Source organism: Rhinolophus ferrumequinum, assembly GCF_004115265.2.
Source record: "Rhinolophus ferrumequinum isolate MPI-CBG mRhiFer1 chromosome 15 unlocalized genomic scaffold, mRhiFer1_v1.p scaffold_54_arrow_ctg1_1, whole genome shotgun sequence".
NCBI lineage: Eukaryota > Metazoa > Chordata > Mammalia > Chiroptera > Rhinolophidae > Rhinolophus > Rhinolophus ferrumequinum.
In genome coordinates, this window is record NW_022680357.1 from 10,461,374 (window position 1) to 10,477,773 (window position 16,400).

At 51.2% G+C, this 16,400-nt stretch overlaps 1 protein-coding gene across 6 annotated transcripts in view; it reads left to right on the top strand.

Annotated features, from left to right (window-relative positions):
* Positions 1 to 16,400, top strand: part of CIITA (class II major histocompatibility complex transactivator) — a 92,381-nt gene that overhangs the window by 51,745 nt on the left and 24,236 nt on the right. The window contains exon 1 of one of the 6 annotated variants that reach the window (XM_033101144.1): positions 3,019 to 3,202. The exons of 3 other annotated variants lie outside the window; for them this stretch is intronic. In XM_033101144.1, coding sequence (XP_032957035.1) covers positions 3,151 to 3,202 — 52 coding nt within the window. In that variant the 5' untranslated portion in view covers positions 3,019 to 3,150. Of the gene's footprint in view, positions 1 to 3,018; positions 3,203 to 4,712; positions 4,825 to 15,372; positions 15,476 to 16,400 lie in introns of those variants that run through there. 2 more of the 6 variants (XM_033101145.1, XM_033101146.1) reach the window with 2 other exon arrangements.

The following is a 16,400-nucleotide window of genomic DNA, read 5'->3' on the forward strand; positions in this document are numbered from 1 at the left end:
ATAAAACACAGGTCCCAGATGTTAGCAATGTAATGATCTGATCCGAGGCAAGGGGCTATACGAGGTCGGACAATTACGTTTGCGAACTCATCACCACGGTCACCTTCGAGGGACTCCCCTTGGGAAGCTACGCCCCAACGCCAGCGCCTAGTCCACCCTTCAAAGCAATTTTGGAACTTTTTCTGGAATGGCCATCAGAGCTGTCATCGTATTACCCTTGATGTCCTGAATGTCATCAAAATGTCTTCCTTTCACTATTTCCTTTATCTTCGGGTAAAGAAAGAAGTCACTGGGGGCCAGATCAGGTGAGTAGGGAGGGTGTCCCAATGCAGGTATTTGTTTACTGGCTAAAAACTCCCTCACAGACAGTGCTGTGTGAGGTGGTGCATTGTCGTGATGCAAGAGCCATGAATTGTTGGCGAAAAGTTCAGGTCGTCTAACTTTTTCACGCAGCCATTTCATCACTTCCAAATAGCAAACTTGGTTAACTGCTTGTCCATTTGGTACAAATTCATAAAGAATAATCCCTCTGATATCAAAAAAGGTCAGCAACATCATTGCAACAAGTTCGCGAACTGAATTGTCAGATTGCATAGTCATGAAACAGGAGGTTCACAGTGTATTGTCAAATACACAGCAACAAGGTTTCTTAAAATGAATAAAGCAGAAGATTGTTGGTAGCTGGAAAAATAAGGAAGGTGGGAAGTTGGGCCTTGAAGGTTGGCTAAAATGCCGCCTGATAGGGAGGAGGCAGCAGTAAGGGGTCCTGGAAGGGGACGCTGCTTGAGCACAGGTACATAGGTAGTACCTATGTAAGGTAAGACCAACCAGGTCTGTTTGGGGAGACTGCAGGGAGGGATGGCGAACTTTCTGGGATGCAAATCATACTTGGAAGATCGGTCTCCTCCCAGTCTCCTCTCACAGGGGACACTGGCAAACTTAACAAAGTTTCTGCTGGTCGCTAGTGGTCTTTGTCACACTAGATCCTGGTTTGACACAAAGACATGCAGGTGGCCAGGACAAGGCTGGCTTCAGTAGCCCTGAGAGGTCCCCTCAGTCAGGAGGGAACTGAGGCCTGGGCTGCAGAGCATGGTCACCACCTCTGGGATAGTTTGGAAGAGGAGCATAAGCAGGATGCTTGAACAGGGAGAAAATCCGGGCTTGATTTAGCCGTCCGCCCTACTCCTTGCCCTGTCCACTCGGTCCAAAACGCTTGTCATCCTACCTCTGCGCCAGCCTGCCCCCTCTCCTCAGCTCTGTCTCCATGGCCTCTGCTGGAATTCAGACCCCCATCAGCTCCTGCCTGGGCCCACAGAGCCTCCCACCTCGCCTCTGTGCCCTAACCCTCCTTGTACTCCTTGCCTCTGCCGTCAGCCAAACACACAGGCAGGCACATGTCATCATCCAGTTCAGAGAACCTCTGTGTTGACACAGGACCATCAGAGTCCGGTATGGATCTGGAGGGGTCAGGGAGGATGTGGAAAGACCAGGTGGCAGGCCTCTGCTGCCGTCCAGGTGAGAGATGAGGGCGTCCAGGCAGGTGCACCTGCAGGCCTGGCTGACTCTCATTTCAAGCTCTGCCCTGCCATGGAGCTGATTCAGAACCATGGCCACTGGAGCTGGCTACTTCTGAGGACAGGAAGGGACTCCCACAGGTGGCCTCAAGAAAGCTGAATGGCCAGCGGTGCCTCTCCCTCGGCACCGGGTCATCGGAAAGGTGAGACTTCTTGGGATTTCTAATATTCGTTCTTTCTGTTTTGTTAGCCTCACAAAGCAAGGCTGTTTCAAATTGACTATTAGCATTTCATTTGTCTGCCTCCTTTCCCCTGGGACTTCTGAAAGCAGCAACTGCTTCCAATGAACCATCATACAAAGATAGGCATCATTATCCTTATTTCATACGTGGGGAAACTGAAGCCCACACAAGGGAAGCGAGGGGTCCAAGGTCACACACCTGCTAGTGACAGCCGGGGCATGACACCAGCTCTTCTCCCTCGGAACCCAGGGCCCTTTCAGTAAATACGCATCTGGCACTTAAATCAGTTTCCCAAACTTCGTTCATTTCAGTACCACCCTCATGATGTTGGCATACCACTTATGTTTTATTTGCTTCACAGCTTTTTTTGTTTTCCAAACCGCTCACATTTTTTCATTCAACTTTATTTTCTAAGGCAGGTTTATGTCCGTCATAAATAAAAAAGAATGCCACACATAGAAGGTAACTATAAAAGAGAGCAGTGTAGTGTTATTCGATTCTAGCCAAATACTGTTGTCTACCAAAGGCTTGAGGCTGGGGGCTGCTCCCTGTGAAACGGGGAGATCGTACGTTAGAAGAAGTTAAAGACATACAAGCCCCAAGCTGAGACTTCCTCCTGGATGCTATCCGGTGCCTGGACAGAGACTTGAAAAGGCACCAACTTTCCCCATGTGAGTCATCATTATTGGCACCACATCTGTGTGTCACCCCAAGCCACCTGGCATATATATCATATTTTGGGTAACAACCTTTTAAGTGTAATTTATGTTTCAGTCCAATGTCTTGGGATGAAAATGATGAGCAGACCACTCATGATCTGCTGGGAAATTCAGGGTAATTTGGTGGGAGGCAGGTGGAAAGGGGGAGTGGCGTGCGCAGGGACGCTCAGCTTGTCTGAGACAATTGTGGGGCTCTGATCCTGGCCCCATCCTTCCGAGGATGGCAGATATTGGCAGGTGGCCAAATATGACCAGCGTGGAACCGTTGTGGCATCCATCATTTCAGAATGTCAATGTTTTGACAACCGACAATCCAACGTCTTAGCCTTCTTCAGTCACCACCCCATTTGGTCCACAACAAGGAACTGAAATTAACATTGGAGGCATGGGGGCGGGGCGGGGGAGTTTAAGGGAGCGTGGACAAATTCGAGCATGTCTAGATGTGAGAAATCTGGTCGCAGGAAGCCACCTTGCAGGGGGCGAGTTTTCCGCTAGTCCCTTGCTTACTTCCTTTGCATGCTGGTTTATACTTGGCGGGCTCCAGGCATCTGAAGATGCAGGGAAACCGGCAAGAGATGAGGCTGCCTGCTCCTGAGCTGGGCATCTGAAGGCACCTGTCGTGGACAGGCTGAGGGCACCAGGAGGGTCTGCCAGACTCACTGCGTTTCCCACACCATGCGTTGCCTGGCTCCACGCCCTGCTAGGTCCTACCTGCCAGAGCCCCAAGGTAAAAAGGCGAGTGGTGGAGGAAGTTGGGGCTGAGAATGCTTGTTAATTGAGGGTGAGGGCTCATCTGGTCTCGCCATTCTGGATGAACAGAGACATGCTCTGAACTGGGGTGGGGTCATAGAGGGGTGTTCTTGTCCTGCTGGAGCTATTGGAAGAAGTGACATAGTTAGCCATTTGCTTCCACTTGAGGGACATAAGTCAGCCAGGTGCCTGGAATGTGAGAAGGGGTGCCAAGGGTTGTAGGAGCCCTTGAAGGGTACTAGAGAGCCCACTTTCGGGGGGCATGACATTAGCTCTCAGCGTTGATGGCCTCCTCAGCCAACCACAGGGTCGTCTGTATACTGGGTGAACAGTGAGGGGTGCCCTTGAAGGAATGGGACCCTTGCCAGACCCCACCCCATCCCCAGGGGAGCAGGGAGACCAAAGCCAGATTCCGCCCTTTGGTGTAGTTATTGAACCCCAGCCAGCTGGCAATAGCCAGTCACCTGGACAGATACTCCCCTCTCCCCAGTTTCCAAATGGTGTTTTGGGGGGGAAATGGGGGAGTGGGGACAGATGATGAGACACAGCATGGCACAGACTTCTGGCACCAATTCTGAAGTCAGAGTGGCAGCTTTCAATCTCAGCTCCACTGTTGGTTGGGTGTGAGCTTGTCGCCAACCCTCTCTGGGCTATGTTCCTGGGCTGTATAATGGGATAAGGGGAAAACTCTTCCGACAGGGCAATAGTGAGGGATCAGAGGGGCTAGCACAGTGCCTGGTACACTGTAGGAACCGACTGTCGTCATGCCAGCCCAGTGTTATTGGTGCTGCTGCTGTGTGGCTGAGATGGGTAACACTCCTTTTTTCAGATGCCGCTGAAATATGTGACTTCCTCAGAACCCACAGATTGATGACAAATTTGCCATCTCTGTTGGATGCTTTCAGAGCTTGTTGGGGAAGTTTTCCAGGTGGGGGAGAGAGTTAGAAGCCACCTTGACCCACCCCCAAGTTCTTGTGGTGGGTGGGGCAGGGGTCCAGGACCTCTGGAGGAGGAAGGGCCAGTAATGCTGAAGGGGGTGTGGTGACGGAAACACTAGTTGCCTGGGCTGAGCTTCCAGCCCGTGAAGATTCCCGAGGAATTTTCTCTTCCTCCCACGGGCATCCAGTTTCCCAGAAGTAAATGGCTCAGCGAGCAACCTCTGGGTCCACGTGCGCTGTAGGTGTGTTTTGCCTTCCTCACAATGGTGCTGAGCTAGAGAGAAATCACGCCCCCCCCCCCCCCGGGGTGGGGATGAGCTCCCTGCAAACATCCCGGGGGCACGCTGGCTTTCCCGCAGCGTGGGACTGCTATTTCAAAGAGCTGCCTAGATGCTCTGGACGCCCTAGGAGTGTAGGGATGAGACTGAGGCACTTCTGAGAAAGCACGTGGTTTATGAAGCAAGGGGAGGCTTGGGTGCCTGCTTACTCTCCTGCTTGACCCTAGCCCCACAGTGCAGACAGAAAGTGAAAGAAAAAAGAACTGATGCAGAGGGTGGAGTGCAGTGGTCAGGTGCCGACTGCCCCAGGCTCACAGCAATCCCAGACCTGCTGGGAGGGAGAGGCTACCAGCAGTGCGCGCACCAGAGCCCTGGAAACAGCGGTAGGTGACTAAGGTCCCTCTGCAGCCTCTAAAGTTGGGCTGGGAATGGAGACTCAAAGACAGGCAGCTACTTGGTTGAGGTCACACAGCTCGGCTGGGAGGAGGGAAAGGGAATGTGCAGAGTGTAGCCCCAGGACATTCCTTGTTTCCAGCATCTGTTGAAGGACTGCACCCAGGAACCGGATCAGTGAACCTAGAGCTGGGCTGCTATGTCCAGAGTGCCAGGGCCGATGGGAGACGGTGGGAAAGCTGGGAGGGAGCTAGAGCCTGCAGAGGGACTGGGACGCAGAAGGAAGACGCAGAGCAGATAGGTGGCTGGGGCCAAGCACTGGGCAGAGAGACCTTGCATCCTAGAGTCTGTAGAAGGATACAGGGGTGCATGGAGGGGACCCAGGCTCTCCCTCTGTGGGAGACTTTGGACCAGGGCTCCCCTTCTTTGAGCCTCAGTTTCCCTGTTGCATCATAGTCTCGCTCTGGATTCTGGGTACACAGCCCTCCTGGTGAGGTCCCCTGCACGGGGAGGGATATGGGGAGCTGGAACTTCAGCGAGCCAGCTGGAGAAATCCTCACCTCTCTTTGACCATACTGGGAGGTGGGTCTCTGCCGGACCGCCTTTGACCGTTGGTACCTCTGTCTCACTTTGGGATCCTGGGCCATACCCTCTAAAGAGAGAAATTAAGGGGCCCTGGAAAGGGGGTGGGGCTCCCTGGGACCCAGAACGCTGGAATCAGAACCATCATGTCTAGCTGTCTGGGACCCTTAGCACTGAAGCTCTCTGAGTCCCACAGCCCCTCTCCACCAGACACGGGAGGGGACACGACACCCCACTTCCAGTCGCAGCCAGGGGTTCCTCACTTTGGCAGGAAGTGGGCCATCTGTGTACCAATCCCTCCTCCATTCCTCCCACCCCCGAAAAAAAAAGAAATACTTCTAGTCAGATGAGCAGGTTAAAGAAATTGTTGCTTCTTGCTCTAGGGCCTGGTGGAGCTGAAGCAGGGAGGAAAGGAGACCACAGCAAATTATTTTCCAAACCCCAGTCTGGACCCCCCCTTAAGCAAGGACCTGGTGTGCAAGATTCCAGGATGTGGAGTGGAAAGGTCCTCAAAGATAACTGAGCCAGAGGTCCCAGGCTTCGCATACGTGGGAATCACCTGGAAGGCTGTTTAGTCTGCAGGTTTCCAGGCCCCGCCCCTAAACCCCATTGACTAGGCCTGGAGTGCGGCTCCCAACGGCAGGTTAAACAGCAGGTTAAAAACCATGTATCCCAGATAATTCTTATGTCAGAGGTCCAGAGGTCATATATACATTGAGAGGCCTAGATGTGGTCCAACCTCTGAACCCGCTCCCTGTTTTTTGTTTTGTTGTTGTTGTTTGTTTGTTTGTTTGAAGGAGGGTGTAGCTCACAGTGGCCCATGCGGGGATCGAACCAGCAACCTTGGTGTTATTAGCACCGTCCTCTAACCAACTGAGCTAACCAGCCACCCGCCACACTCCCTATTACAAAATCACTAGGGACTTCCCCAGGAGGTTTTGTCAAAGACCACATAGCTGAGTAGTTGGTAGAGTCAGGGTTTGAACCCAGGTCTCCAGAGCAGAAGAGAGATTTTCCAAAGGCTTTGACACATGCATGGTGAGTGGTCCAAAGACAGTTCTCAGTGAGGCATTAATTGATGCTGGTTCTCATAGGGAAGGAATTGGTGCTTTTCTGATTATTTTTCATCCTTATCTGAGTGCAGGGACCTTTAGTAACACTCCATATACTATACTTGCTAAGATTTCCTTTTAGCAAAAAAAAAAAAAAAAAAAAAGGTAGGGCAGCTGACATTATTTTGATAACATTGGTTTGTTTTCAGTGGCAAGTGATACTGTTTTTTTCCATGTGAGATAGTGATAGAAGGTTTTCTTTTTAATACTAACAAACTTTACCAATGTAACCGTTTGTAAATGTACAGTTCAGTGGCATTAAGTACATTCACAAGGTTGTACGACCACCATCCATCTCCAGAACTTTTCACCTTCCCCACCTGAAACTAATCCTAGTAAGCAATAACTCCCCGTCCTCCGCTCCCCCAGACACTGGCAACCACCACTTCACTTTTTGTTTCTATGACTGATTACTCTGGGTGTCTCATAAAAGTGGGATCATAATATTTGTCCTTCTGTGTGTCGCTTCTTTCACTTAGTGGAACGTCTTCAAGTTTCATCCATGGTGTAGGCATGTGCCAGAATTTCCTTCCTTTTTATTGTTGAACAGTATTCCATTGTCTGGACAGACCCCATTTTGCTTGTCCATTTATCTGTCGGTGGTTACTGGAGTTGTTTTCACCTCTTGTCTAGTGTGAGCAGTGCTGTTTTGAACGTTCACGTGCGAGTATCTGTTTTAGTCCTTGCTTTCGAGTCTAGAAAGTTTTCTTTTGAAATAAGTATATTTGCTTCTTTAGAAATTAGTTAAAGGAAAATAGTAAGATAAATTGTACAACAGGTGGTATGAAGATATGACCAACAAACTGTAAAGGAGGCAGAGGAATGCCTGAAGTTTGGGCGCCTCTGGATCAGTGGAAAGACCTGGTAGCTGTTGTAACATTCAAGGCTGTGGGCTTGGGGGCTGCAAGGTCAAGGGCATGGCAGCTGAGGGACATTTGGAAGGAAAAATAGAAGAACTGAGGAAGTGTCCAATGGTGGCAGAAATGGAGGGTCTGAAAAGTTCACTTGGGGAAAGAGAATTGTAGACTTCCTAATATTCAAGAAAAGCCATTCATGCCGTGGATCTGTGTCTTCTTGGCAAGTGAAACTCAGGCTGCCTTGGAAGTGAAACCTCTGTTAGTTCTCAGAAGCGTGTGTGTGTGTGTGTGTGTGTGTGTGTGTGAGAGAGAGAGAGAGAGAGAGAGAGAGAGAGAGAGAGAGAGAGAGAGAGAGAGAGAGAGCGAGAGAAAGGAGAAAGGGAGGGCATAGGCGGGTACTCATTAGAAAATTCAGAAGCCTGGGTCCCACCCCCAGACTTACTGAATCAGAACTTAGGGGTGGGGTTGTGGGGGTGAGGCCCAGGCTGCTGTGTGTTTAGCACCCTTTCCAGGCAATTTGGATTTGTAGCCAAGCCTGCCAACCGCTGGGCTCTGTGGCAGATCCTGGCAGGCAGGGCCAGCCTGTGATTCATCTCTAGCACCCAGCAGAGGGCCTGGTGCTGGCTTCGGTGCCAAGTTGGTGGAGCTGGGAATCTGGACTGGAGTCGGGCCCTGACTTGCTAACTGCAGACACAGCATCCCCATTGCCCTCCGCGCCCCAGCACCTGCTTCAGCTTCTCTTCCTGAAAACACTCGTTGGACTCCTTTTCAGGTTGTTGACTCAGTTAGGAATGTTGGGACACGCAGAGGGAAGGCCCCCTGGAGGTGGGAGAGGCCAGGGGAGCCGGAAGGGGGCTTGCGTTCTGGACTAGCAGGAAGGCACGCCTCCGCCCCTGGCTGCAGCTCTCAGTTTGTCTCTTCCCTCTCATCCAGGGACCACCTGCCCCCCACTCCCAATAACTGTGCCATTTACAGTTACGTGCACAAGCCAAGGTGGTCTCATTTGATTTCCCAAGTTGCGATGAGGTACATGTCCTCAGGGGGTTTGCACTCAGTCGTAGTCCAGAGAAGACAGGTGGCTTACCTGAGCTCTCAGCTCTCAGAGGTGGTCTCTTTGGAGTCTTTTGTGGGGTTCTTTATGATTTCCAGGCCCCACTTGGGGAAAACCAGAGCCAGAGTGTCTGGGTGGGGAGCTCAGGGGGAAGCAGACTCAGAGATGGAGATTGGCATGGGGGGAGGTTTACTGGGGAGAGGTCAGGAGGGGAAGAGGAGGAAGCAGAGGGAGCAGGTGGGCTGCAGAGGTCTAAGCCAAGCCCCCAGGGGCGCACTGAAGTTGGGGTGGACTTCAAGGTTATCTCAGAGTGAGGCATTGACCCCTCACTGACACCAATCGCTGCATGCCAGCTACCCCTGGAGAAGGGGTGTGGCTTTGGGCAATTCTGAGAGAGCTTGCGCTGTGAGCTGTGAGCAACTTGCCTTTCTGCCGCTGTTGCTAAGGGGGCTGATGGTAGCAACACACCACAGCATCTGCTATGCAAGTTGAAATGACCAAATCTGAGAGTACCTGGAGGCCAACGCCTAAGCTGTCATCTGGAGTTGTGTTTTCAACTGTACTCTGGGCATAGTTAAACTTTTGGGGAGGGGAGGTCCACGGCCCCCCACACCCCTTTAATCAAACAGCTCCATCGTCACCTGTTCTGAGATTTGGGCTCCTTGGACGATTTCACTGGAAAACCACTGTTCTAGGGTGCCATTCTTGTTTAACAGAGGCGGGTGCTGGAGACCAGAGAGGGAAAGGGGTTGCCTGGGGTTGCACAGCCTGTCAGAGGCAGAGCAGGGCCCAGACCTCAGGTCTCGCCACTGCCTGTGTTGATCGCATCCCTTCAGTCTGTTGTAAACTCAACCATCTCCATGGCTGTGCCAGCGCCCTGCCTCCACCCTCCCTCCCACTGCTGAGAAGCCCTGTGAGCAGGGGTTGGAGCCAATCTTCCTTTCATTTGTGGCTTTCCTGCTCTGAGGTCACTTTGTCCCGGCCCCGGCTGGTCCCAGCACAGAGGGGCTGGGAAGCCGTGATGGAAATGCCAAGATTCTTGAGGTTCCTGAGGGTGCTGGAATGGCGGAGGGTGGGGGGCGGGGGCGAGGCTAAGCAGCAGGCTGGATCCAGTGGGATCCGATGGCACCCCTTGCCCACACAGCTTAGCTCTTAATCGCCTCTCAGTCCCAGCGGGCACCCCATGCTTCCTGCTCCTGCCCTTGGTAGAATCGGCCCGTTTGGGCCAATCCCGTGCTCAGGGCCAGTTCCCTCCAAGCTCCTCGGCTGGAAGACACCCTCCCGTGCCTCCCAATTTAAACCTGCCTCTCCCTGCCCCCGTCACCCGTCTATCCCAAGCCATCCTCTTTCCAGCAGGTCAGAGATAGAAGAGATCTGAGAGGGCCTCTAAGCCAAGGGTTGCAAACCCAAATGCCTGAGGGGCCATAATTATGTAAAATGGGGCCAGGCAGAAGACAGTAGGGAGTAGTGGGGACTCGGGCAGCAATCAGTTGTGTGTTCTACATGGACACATTGTGATGATAATTAAGATACACACACACACACACACACACACACACTCAAATTGCCTTGGGAAATAGCACACTTAGGTGTGTGGGCCTGACTCAGTCCTCATTTTATAATCCATACTGTTAGCAAAGCTTCCAATGCTCAGAGTCGGGCGGCAGAGCCAACCAATAGCAATATTTCCAGACCTCTCCTGACATGAAGCTTGTCTGGTGCCACTCGCTGTTACATACTCACACATATGCATGTACACGTACACACACACACACGCATCTTCTAATCTCCCTGCCTGGAGGAGAAGCGACCAGAACCTCCAGCCGCCTTCTAGCCCAAAAAGTCCCTCAGTGTTGCCACATACCTCAGTTTCCCTCCCCCCCTTTGTGACTTCTTTCCGCCCCTCCAGGTAGTGAAAGTCTTGAGTGACACAAGCAGTTTCTGCATGCCCTCTCTGTCTCATTTTCCTGGGGCGCCCACACTGGGCTGGCAGACCCAGTGCTGGTGCTTCCTCCTCTGCAGATGGCACCTGCCATCCCCCGTCCTTCTCCAAGTCCTGCGTGGTCTCATCTCCTCCCCCAGGACCAGGGGCTCTTGGGCCCACAGACAGCCTGCAGGGTGGCAGGAGCTCAGGTGTTCTTTTTCAAGCATCTACAGGTGCCAGGCTCTGTGCAGGCACTATTGGGGAGCCACAGAGACACCCCGTCATCTTTGTTTATGCTTTCTTTCTTGTGAACTTCAGGAGCCTTTCAACCTTGGGTTAACTGCACACCTCACTTTCTTCATAGTACTTTATGATCTTTGGTCCACGTGAGGCAGCTCTCTTAACTAATTGCCCTCTCCCCTTTGTGGGCACGCATTCCGATGCATTCAAGGTGTATCCTTTGTTTGTATGGTTGTGTTTTTTTGATGAAAAATTTATTGGGGTGACATTGGTTGATAACGTTGTATAAATTTCAAATGTACAATTCTATAGCACATCAGCTGTATATTGCATTGTGTGCTCTCCATCCAAAGGCTAGTCTCCTTCTATCCCGTATCTTTGACCCCCTTTCTCTCTTCATCCTGTTTGTTTGCGGTCTTGTAAAGTACGTGTTGCTTTTTTTATGTGCACGTATGTCACGCTGCACATCTAGAACTGGGCGGTCAGAGCTCCTTCTGTTTCTCCCTTTTTCACTCTGTACGTGTCGCTAAGATCCACCTACTTCGCTCTGTGTGCATTTGGTCTGTTGCTTCGAATTGCTGCGTCATCCTCCATGGATTGTAGCAGCTGCTTTTTCCTGTCCCGCCCCCAGGGATGGACACCCAGGTGGCCTCCAGTCCTTGTCACCACAAATAGCACCATGGTGAGCATCCTTGGATGGGTGTCCTTGTGGATTTGTGGGAATATTTCTGTGGGATGTATAAATCCAAGAACTGAATTGCTAGTTTGTAGGACCTACACGTCCTTAGGTATGCCAAGTGGTGCCAGGTTCTCTGGGGTAGCCACACCAGCCCAGTCTCACCACCCCACTAGAAAGTGTGGCCCAGCTTTCTAGTTTCTGCCAGTTGTAGTAACAGTTTTTGCCAGTGTCAAGTAACACCTTGCTGTGTTCATTTTGGAGCTTACATCTTAGTAGCACTTCCTGGATATGTCACTTTAAGCAAGTCACAGCAACTAGTGAGGCAGGCACTGTGCTAACTCATGCAGCAGGCTTCACAGCCCAGAGAGGCTGAGTAAATTATGTGAAGCCACACAGTTAATAGGAACACAGAGCTCATCCTCTTAACCACTGTGCTATTATTATCATGTTTTGTCTTGCTTCTAAAATGTTATCTGGGCTTATACTGCAAGCATCTTCGCAGGAATTGTGTTTTAAACCTCTTTAGGGCCCCTGGAGAACTGAGCCCAGTGACTTTCTTGTAGGAGATGCCCAGTAAATCATTGTTTTACAGCTTGGGAGGAAAAAAAGTGCAAGAGGTTTCTTAGAGTTTATCTGGAGGAGTACAGGGTGCAAGAGAAAAAGAGGAACTTGTTTGATCTATGAGCCCCACAAAGATGCTAACTGGGGCTGGGTCATGGTAGATAAGTGTCCCTGGGCTCTGGCCACCTGACCTCCGGAAGCAGCTTGTCATGAGGTGAGAGAGCAGGGTGGTGTTAGGAGGTGCTGGGGGGACAGAAAGAGGAAAGGCTGACGAATCTAGAACCCCAAAAGGCCTTAGCTGGATGGGCCCCCACACCCAGTTGATGAAACTCGGGCTCAGAGGGGTAAAGAAATATACTCGAGATCAAAGGCAGAGCTGCAACTCATGTATCCAGGCACACAGTTCAGAGATTTTCCATTCCTTCCTTAGGAGGCAAGTTCATAGTCAACAAGTAGAGAAGTATTCCTTCTCACACTCTTTTATTACACAGCAGAGCAGAGCTGAAGGATTTGGGGAGCAGCCAAGGAGCCCCTTTCTCCTTCTCAACACCTCCTCAGACCCTCAAGGATATACTCCCCCTTTCTGGGAAAAAAGCGTCCGATAAACTGAGCCTAGCCTCATTGTCATCATCTGTGAAACGGGTACAATAACACCAGTCTTCCAGAGTTGCTGTGACAGTTGGAACAAGATCATAAATATACTGCGTCCAGCACAGCAGCCCCAGACACACAAGAATCTCCCCAGCAGAGATTGGATGTTACGTTGGCCCAAGAACAGTTGCGTAGACTGAACGTCAAGTTGCTCAGGTCTGAGTGAGGACACTCTGGTGACACTTGATTTTCCTCAGGGGAGAGAGAGGTGAATTTTCATTTCAGAAACCATTTTGGTGCATATGCTCTTTCAAAACCTGTGGTGTAGTATGAAACTGGGGATGGAAACGAACCCCCAAAGGAACTTCGGGTAGCAAAAGAATTCGGAAACTTTTCTCAAGTTGGATGTGGAAGGTGGCGGCCCAGGGGGAAGGGCAAGTTCAAAGAGGACCTTCTAAAATTACTGCGCGTTTTACCGAAAAGACAGAGAGCACTCCTCTGCTGCGCCCGACACTCCTCAAAAGGAGAAATCATCTAGCCACCCACACCTTCTCTCACTGGGTGAGGGTATCTCCTCAGGGGGCTGAGGACCAGGAGCCACTAAAAGAAGCTGCAACATTGGGGCCAGGCAATGGGTTCAGATCCCAGCTCCCTCCTCTTCTCTCTGAGCCTGTTTCTTCACCTGAGAAATGGGAGTACAAATAGCTAATGTGTGAGTTAGACTAAATGGGGTAACGTCCACACATCGTGTCATTTGGTGTCTGGCCCTCGTGAATTCTAGTTACCCGTCATTCCTGTTGATGAGGGGAATCTGCCATGTGCTGGAGCCTGGAGGTCGGGGAGCAAGAGGGCCAGGTCCTGCCCTCCCAGAGCGCCCAGCCTCTGGGATCTGCACCGTGATGGACAGCTGTAGGGGACTCTGTCCTCTATTGGGGTGACCAGGTTCCTCTCTGCCCCCAGCACCCTCTGGAATTGCAGGTGGGGAGAAAGAGTCCCTTTGAGGGGCCTTTGGAGCATTTCCTAAGCTTCTAGAGATACAGGAAACATGGTTGTGGGAACACCAACGTGGGGAGAGGGTGCTAGGCCAAGATGCAAGTAGATCTTGGCATAAACAGGAGGCGCGGTGGCCTTGTGGGGAGAACTAGACCAGGAGCCGAGGCTGTTGGGTCTGAGACTAGTTCTGAGACATCCCAGCGTAATGGGCTGCCTTGACTAGGGGCCTCCCTGTGCCTGGTCAGCACACACAGCCCCTCCAGGCCTTTCCCTGGTCCCGCAAGGTAGGCTTGCTTCATTGTCCTAATCCAGTGGTGGGGAAACGGATAGTCAGAGAGATGAAGTCATGTGCCTCAGGCCTCCCAGCCAGAACCCAACCTCCAGCTCTCTAGCTCGACGCCCTTGGACCAGCCATTTCAGCGAGGTGTTTGAGTACCCTACTCTGTCTAGTGCCCATAATACTCCATCCTGCCTTCTCCCGAGGTCCTCTGGGAGCTTCGATGGGGGAAGGGTGGAGGCAGAAGTCTACTGAGAGCAGCAGACCCCATCTGCTCGAAAGGAAAATGCAGGGTTCATCTTGGGAAAGCAGGAAGGGAGGTGCCGGGGTGTGTGTGGGCGGTGCCTGAGAAATTTCTTCTTGTCCAAGTTGAGCCAACAACACAGAACTTGGGCCCTGGGGTGACTTTTCTCCCAGGTACCTGGTCAGTGGTGGGGAGAGGGTATGAGTGGACCTTCCAGTTTGTACTGCAGACTATGGGGCTTTTTTGTTTCTATGGGGTCTCCTGATGCAAAAGAACAGGAAGCTTGGCTTCACAATGTGGTGACTCGGGCAGGAGTGGGAAGGGTAAGAAGTGAACAAAGATAATAATTGATAGTAATAATAGCCATCACCTGTGCTGAGTTCATCGTGTATATGTCAGAAGCTGTTCTAAGCTTCCATTCATTAAGCGCTTACTAAGCAAGCACCAGTTACCTTCCTAAGGAGTCTACATGAATCAACTTCCCTAATCCTTATGAGTTGCCAAGTATTATTATTCCTATTTTACAGATAAGGAAACTGAGGCTCCAGGAGGTTTAAAAACTGAGCTTGGCCAGGTTGCAGTGAGTTGACAGGTAGGAGAGGTTTCAGAGTCCGGCGATTTGACTCCAGAACTCATGTGACTTGATTGCCTTCTGGCTCTGTCAGTGTGTCTCCCTGGTCTTTGAGCACATTTGGCAGTGCTGCCTGAAGTTTGAAGCGGAGACCACCAATAGTGAGGCTGGGCTAGATGTTTTTAGGCTCTTCCCCATTGCACCTCCCGCCATTGCTCATCTCTAGTTGTTGCTGGTCCCAATTCCTGGGCTTGCACACAGCGTGGGTGTTCATGTGAACGGAAACATTTAGATTGGCAGGCAAGAGCACTGGACTGAGAGTCTGGGGCTGGGGGGTCAGGTGCAGGCTTGGCCATGGCAAGCTATGGGGCCTCTTCTCTGTGGTATGAAGGAAGTTGAAGGTCCCTGGCAAACCTGATGGCCTGTGAGAAAACAGAGCTTGGGTAACTTGACCAGAGTCATACAACTCATTCCTGGAATTGCTGGGGTCAGTTCTGAGCTGTTGTCAGCAGATCTCACTGTCTGGAAAAAGAGGCAGATTGTTACAGGGTAGACTCTCAATAAATAGCCTAGACTGAAAATGGGAGGCAGGCAAGATTTGGGGCAAGGAGGTCTTCTCTTACCATCCTTCAGAGAACAGGAAATTGCTCAGTGGGCTCTCAGGCCAACGTGTTGAGAGTGGGAGTGCCCTTCTGCCTTGGCCCCACTCCAAGAAAAGAGCCGTTGCCCCCTCTTTCAGTTCCACTTCCTCCAGTCATGGCTGGCTGGGCCTTTGACGCAAGCCTGTTGTTTGGGTTCCTGCAGCCACCACCCAACCCATTATAAACACACAGCTCCAGCCAGGGCCTCATGTTGGCCTAGAAAGTTCATTCTCTGTGACATCTGGGTTCTGTGTTGAGACCCTCCACAGGTAGTCAGAGTTGTTGCTGAGTGACAGGAAAAGAAGCCACTGGAAGGTGGTGAGTTGTGTGTGTTTTTTCACGGCTTTACCCTCCCACTGTCCTTCCCCAATTCAACTCCATGTTCTTGACCAGGGAGTGCCACTCCGGAGGCTCTGTCATGTCCTCTGGCCTTCAGGACCACCTCTCCTCTTACCTCCTCCAACAAGCTTCCTCTGAGTCCTTCCAGCATGTGTCTGTGTCCCATGTGTAGTAGGTCAAATGATGGCCCCCCAAAAGATATGTCCACATGAAGTCCCTAGAACCTGTCAATGTCACCTTATCTGGAAAAAAGGTCTTTTCAGATGTAAGTTAAGGATTTTGAAATAAGATCATCCTGATTTATGCAGGTGGGCCCTAAATCCAATGACAAGTGTCCTTAGAAAAGAAAGGCAGAACATTTGAGACACAGAGGTGATGTAACCCCTGAGGCAGAGATTGTAGTGATGTTGCCACAAGGTCACATGTCAAGGAATGCCAACAGTTCCCAGGAGCTGGAAGACACAAGAAAGGATCCTTCTCTGAAACCTCTAGGGGAAGCTTCATGTTGGATTTCGGGCCTCCAGAACTGGGAGAGAATAAGGTTGTATTGTTTTAAGTTACTCGGTCTGTCGTACTTCGGTGCGGCAGCCATAGGAAATGAACACTCCATGGAATTTGAGATTGCCCGAACAAGGCAGCAGGCAGGGCACTGGAGCCACCCAGATGGGGTTTCAACTTGGCTCCGCCCGCAAGAGCTTAGCCTCTCTGAGCCTCAAGTTTCTCACCTGCAAAATGCCCTGCCAGCGTTAGTGTTTTGTTTTGTTTTCAAAGCTTTCTTGGGAATAATTCACACATCATACAATTCACCCATTTGAAGTTTACAATCCAATGGTTTTTTTAGTGTATAGATAGTTGTACAACTCTCCCCACAGTCAACTTTAAAACATTTTCATCATCTTCCCCA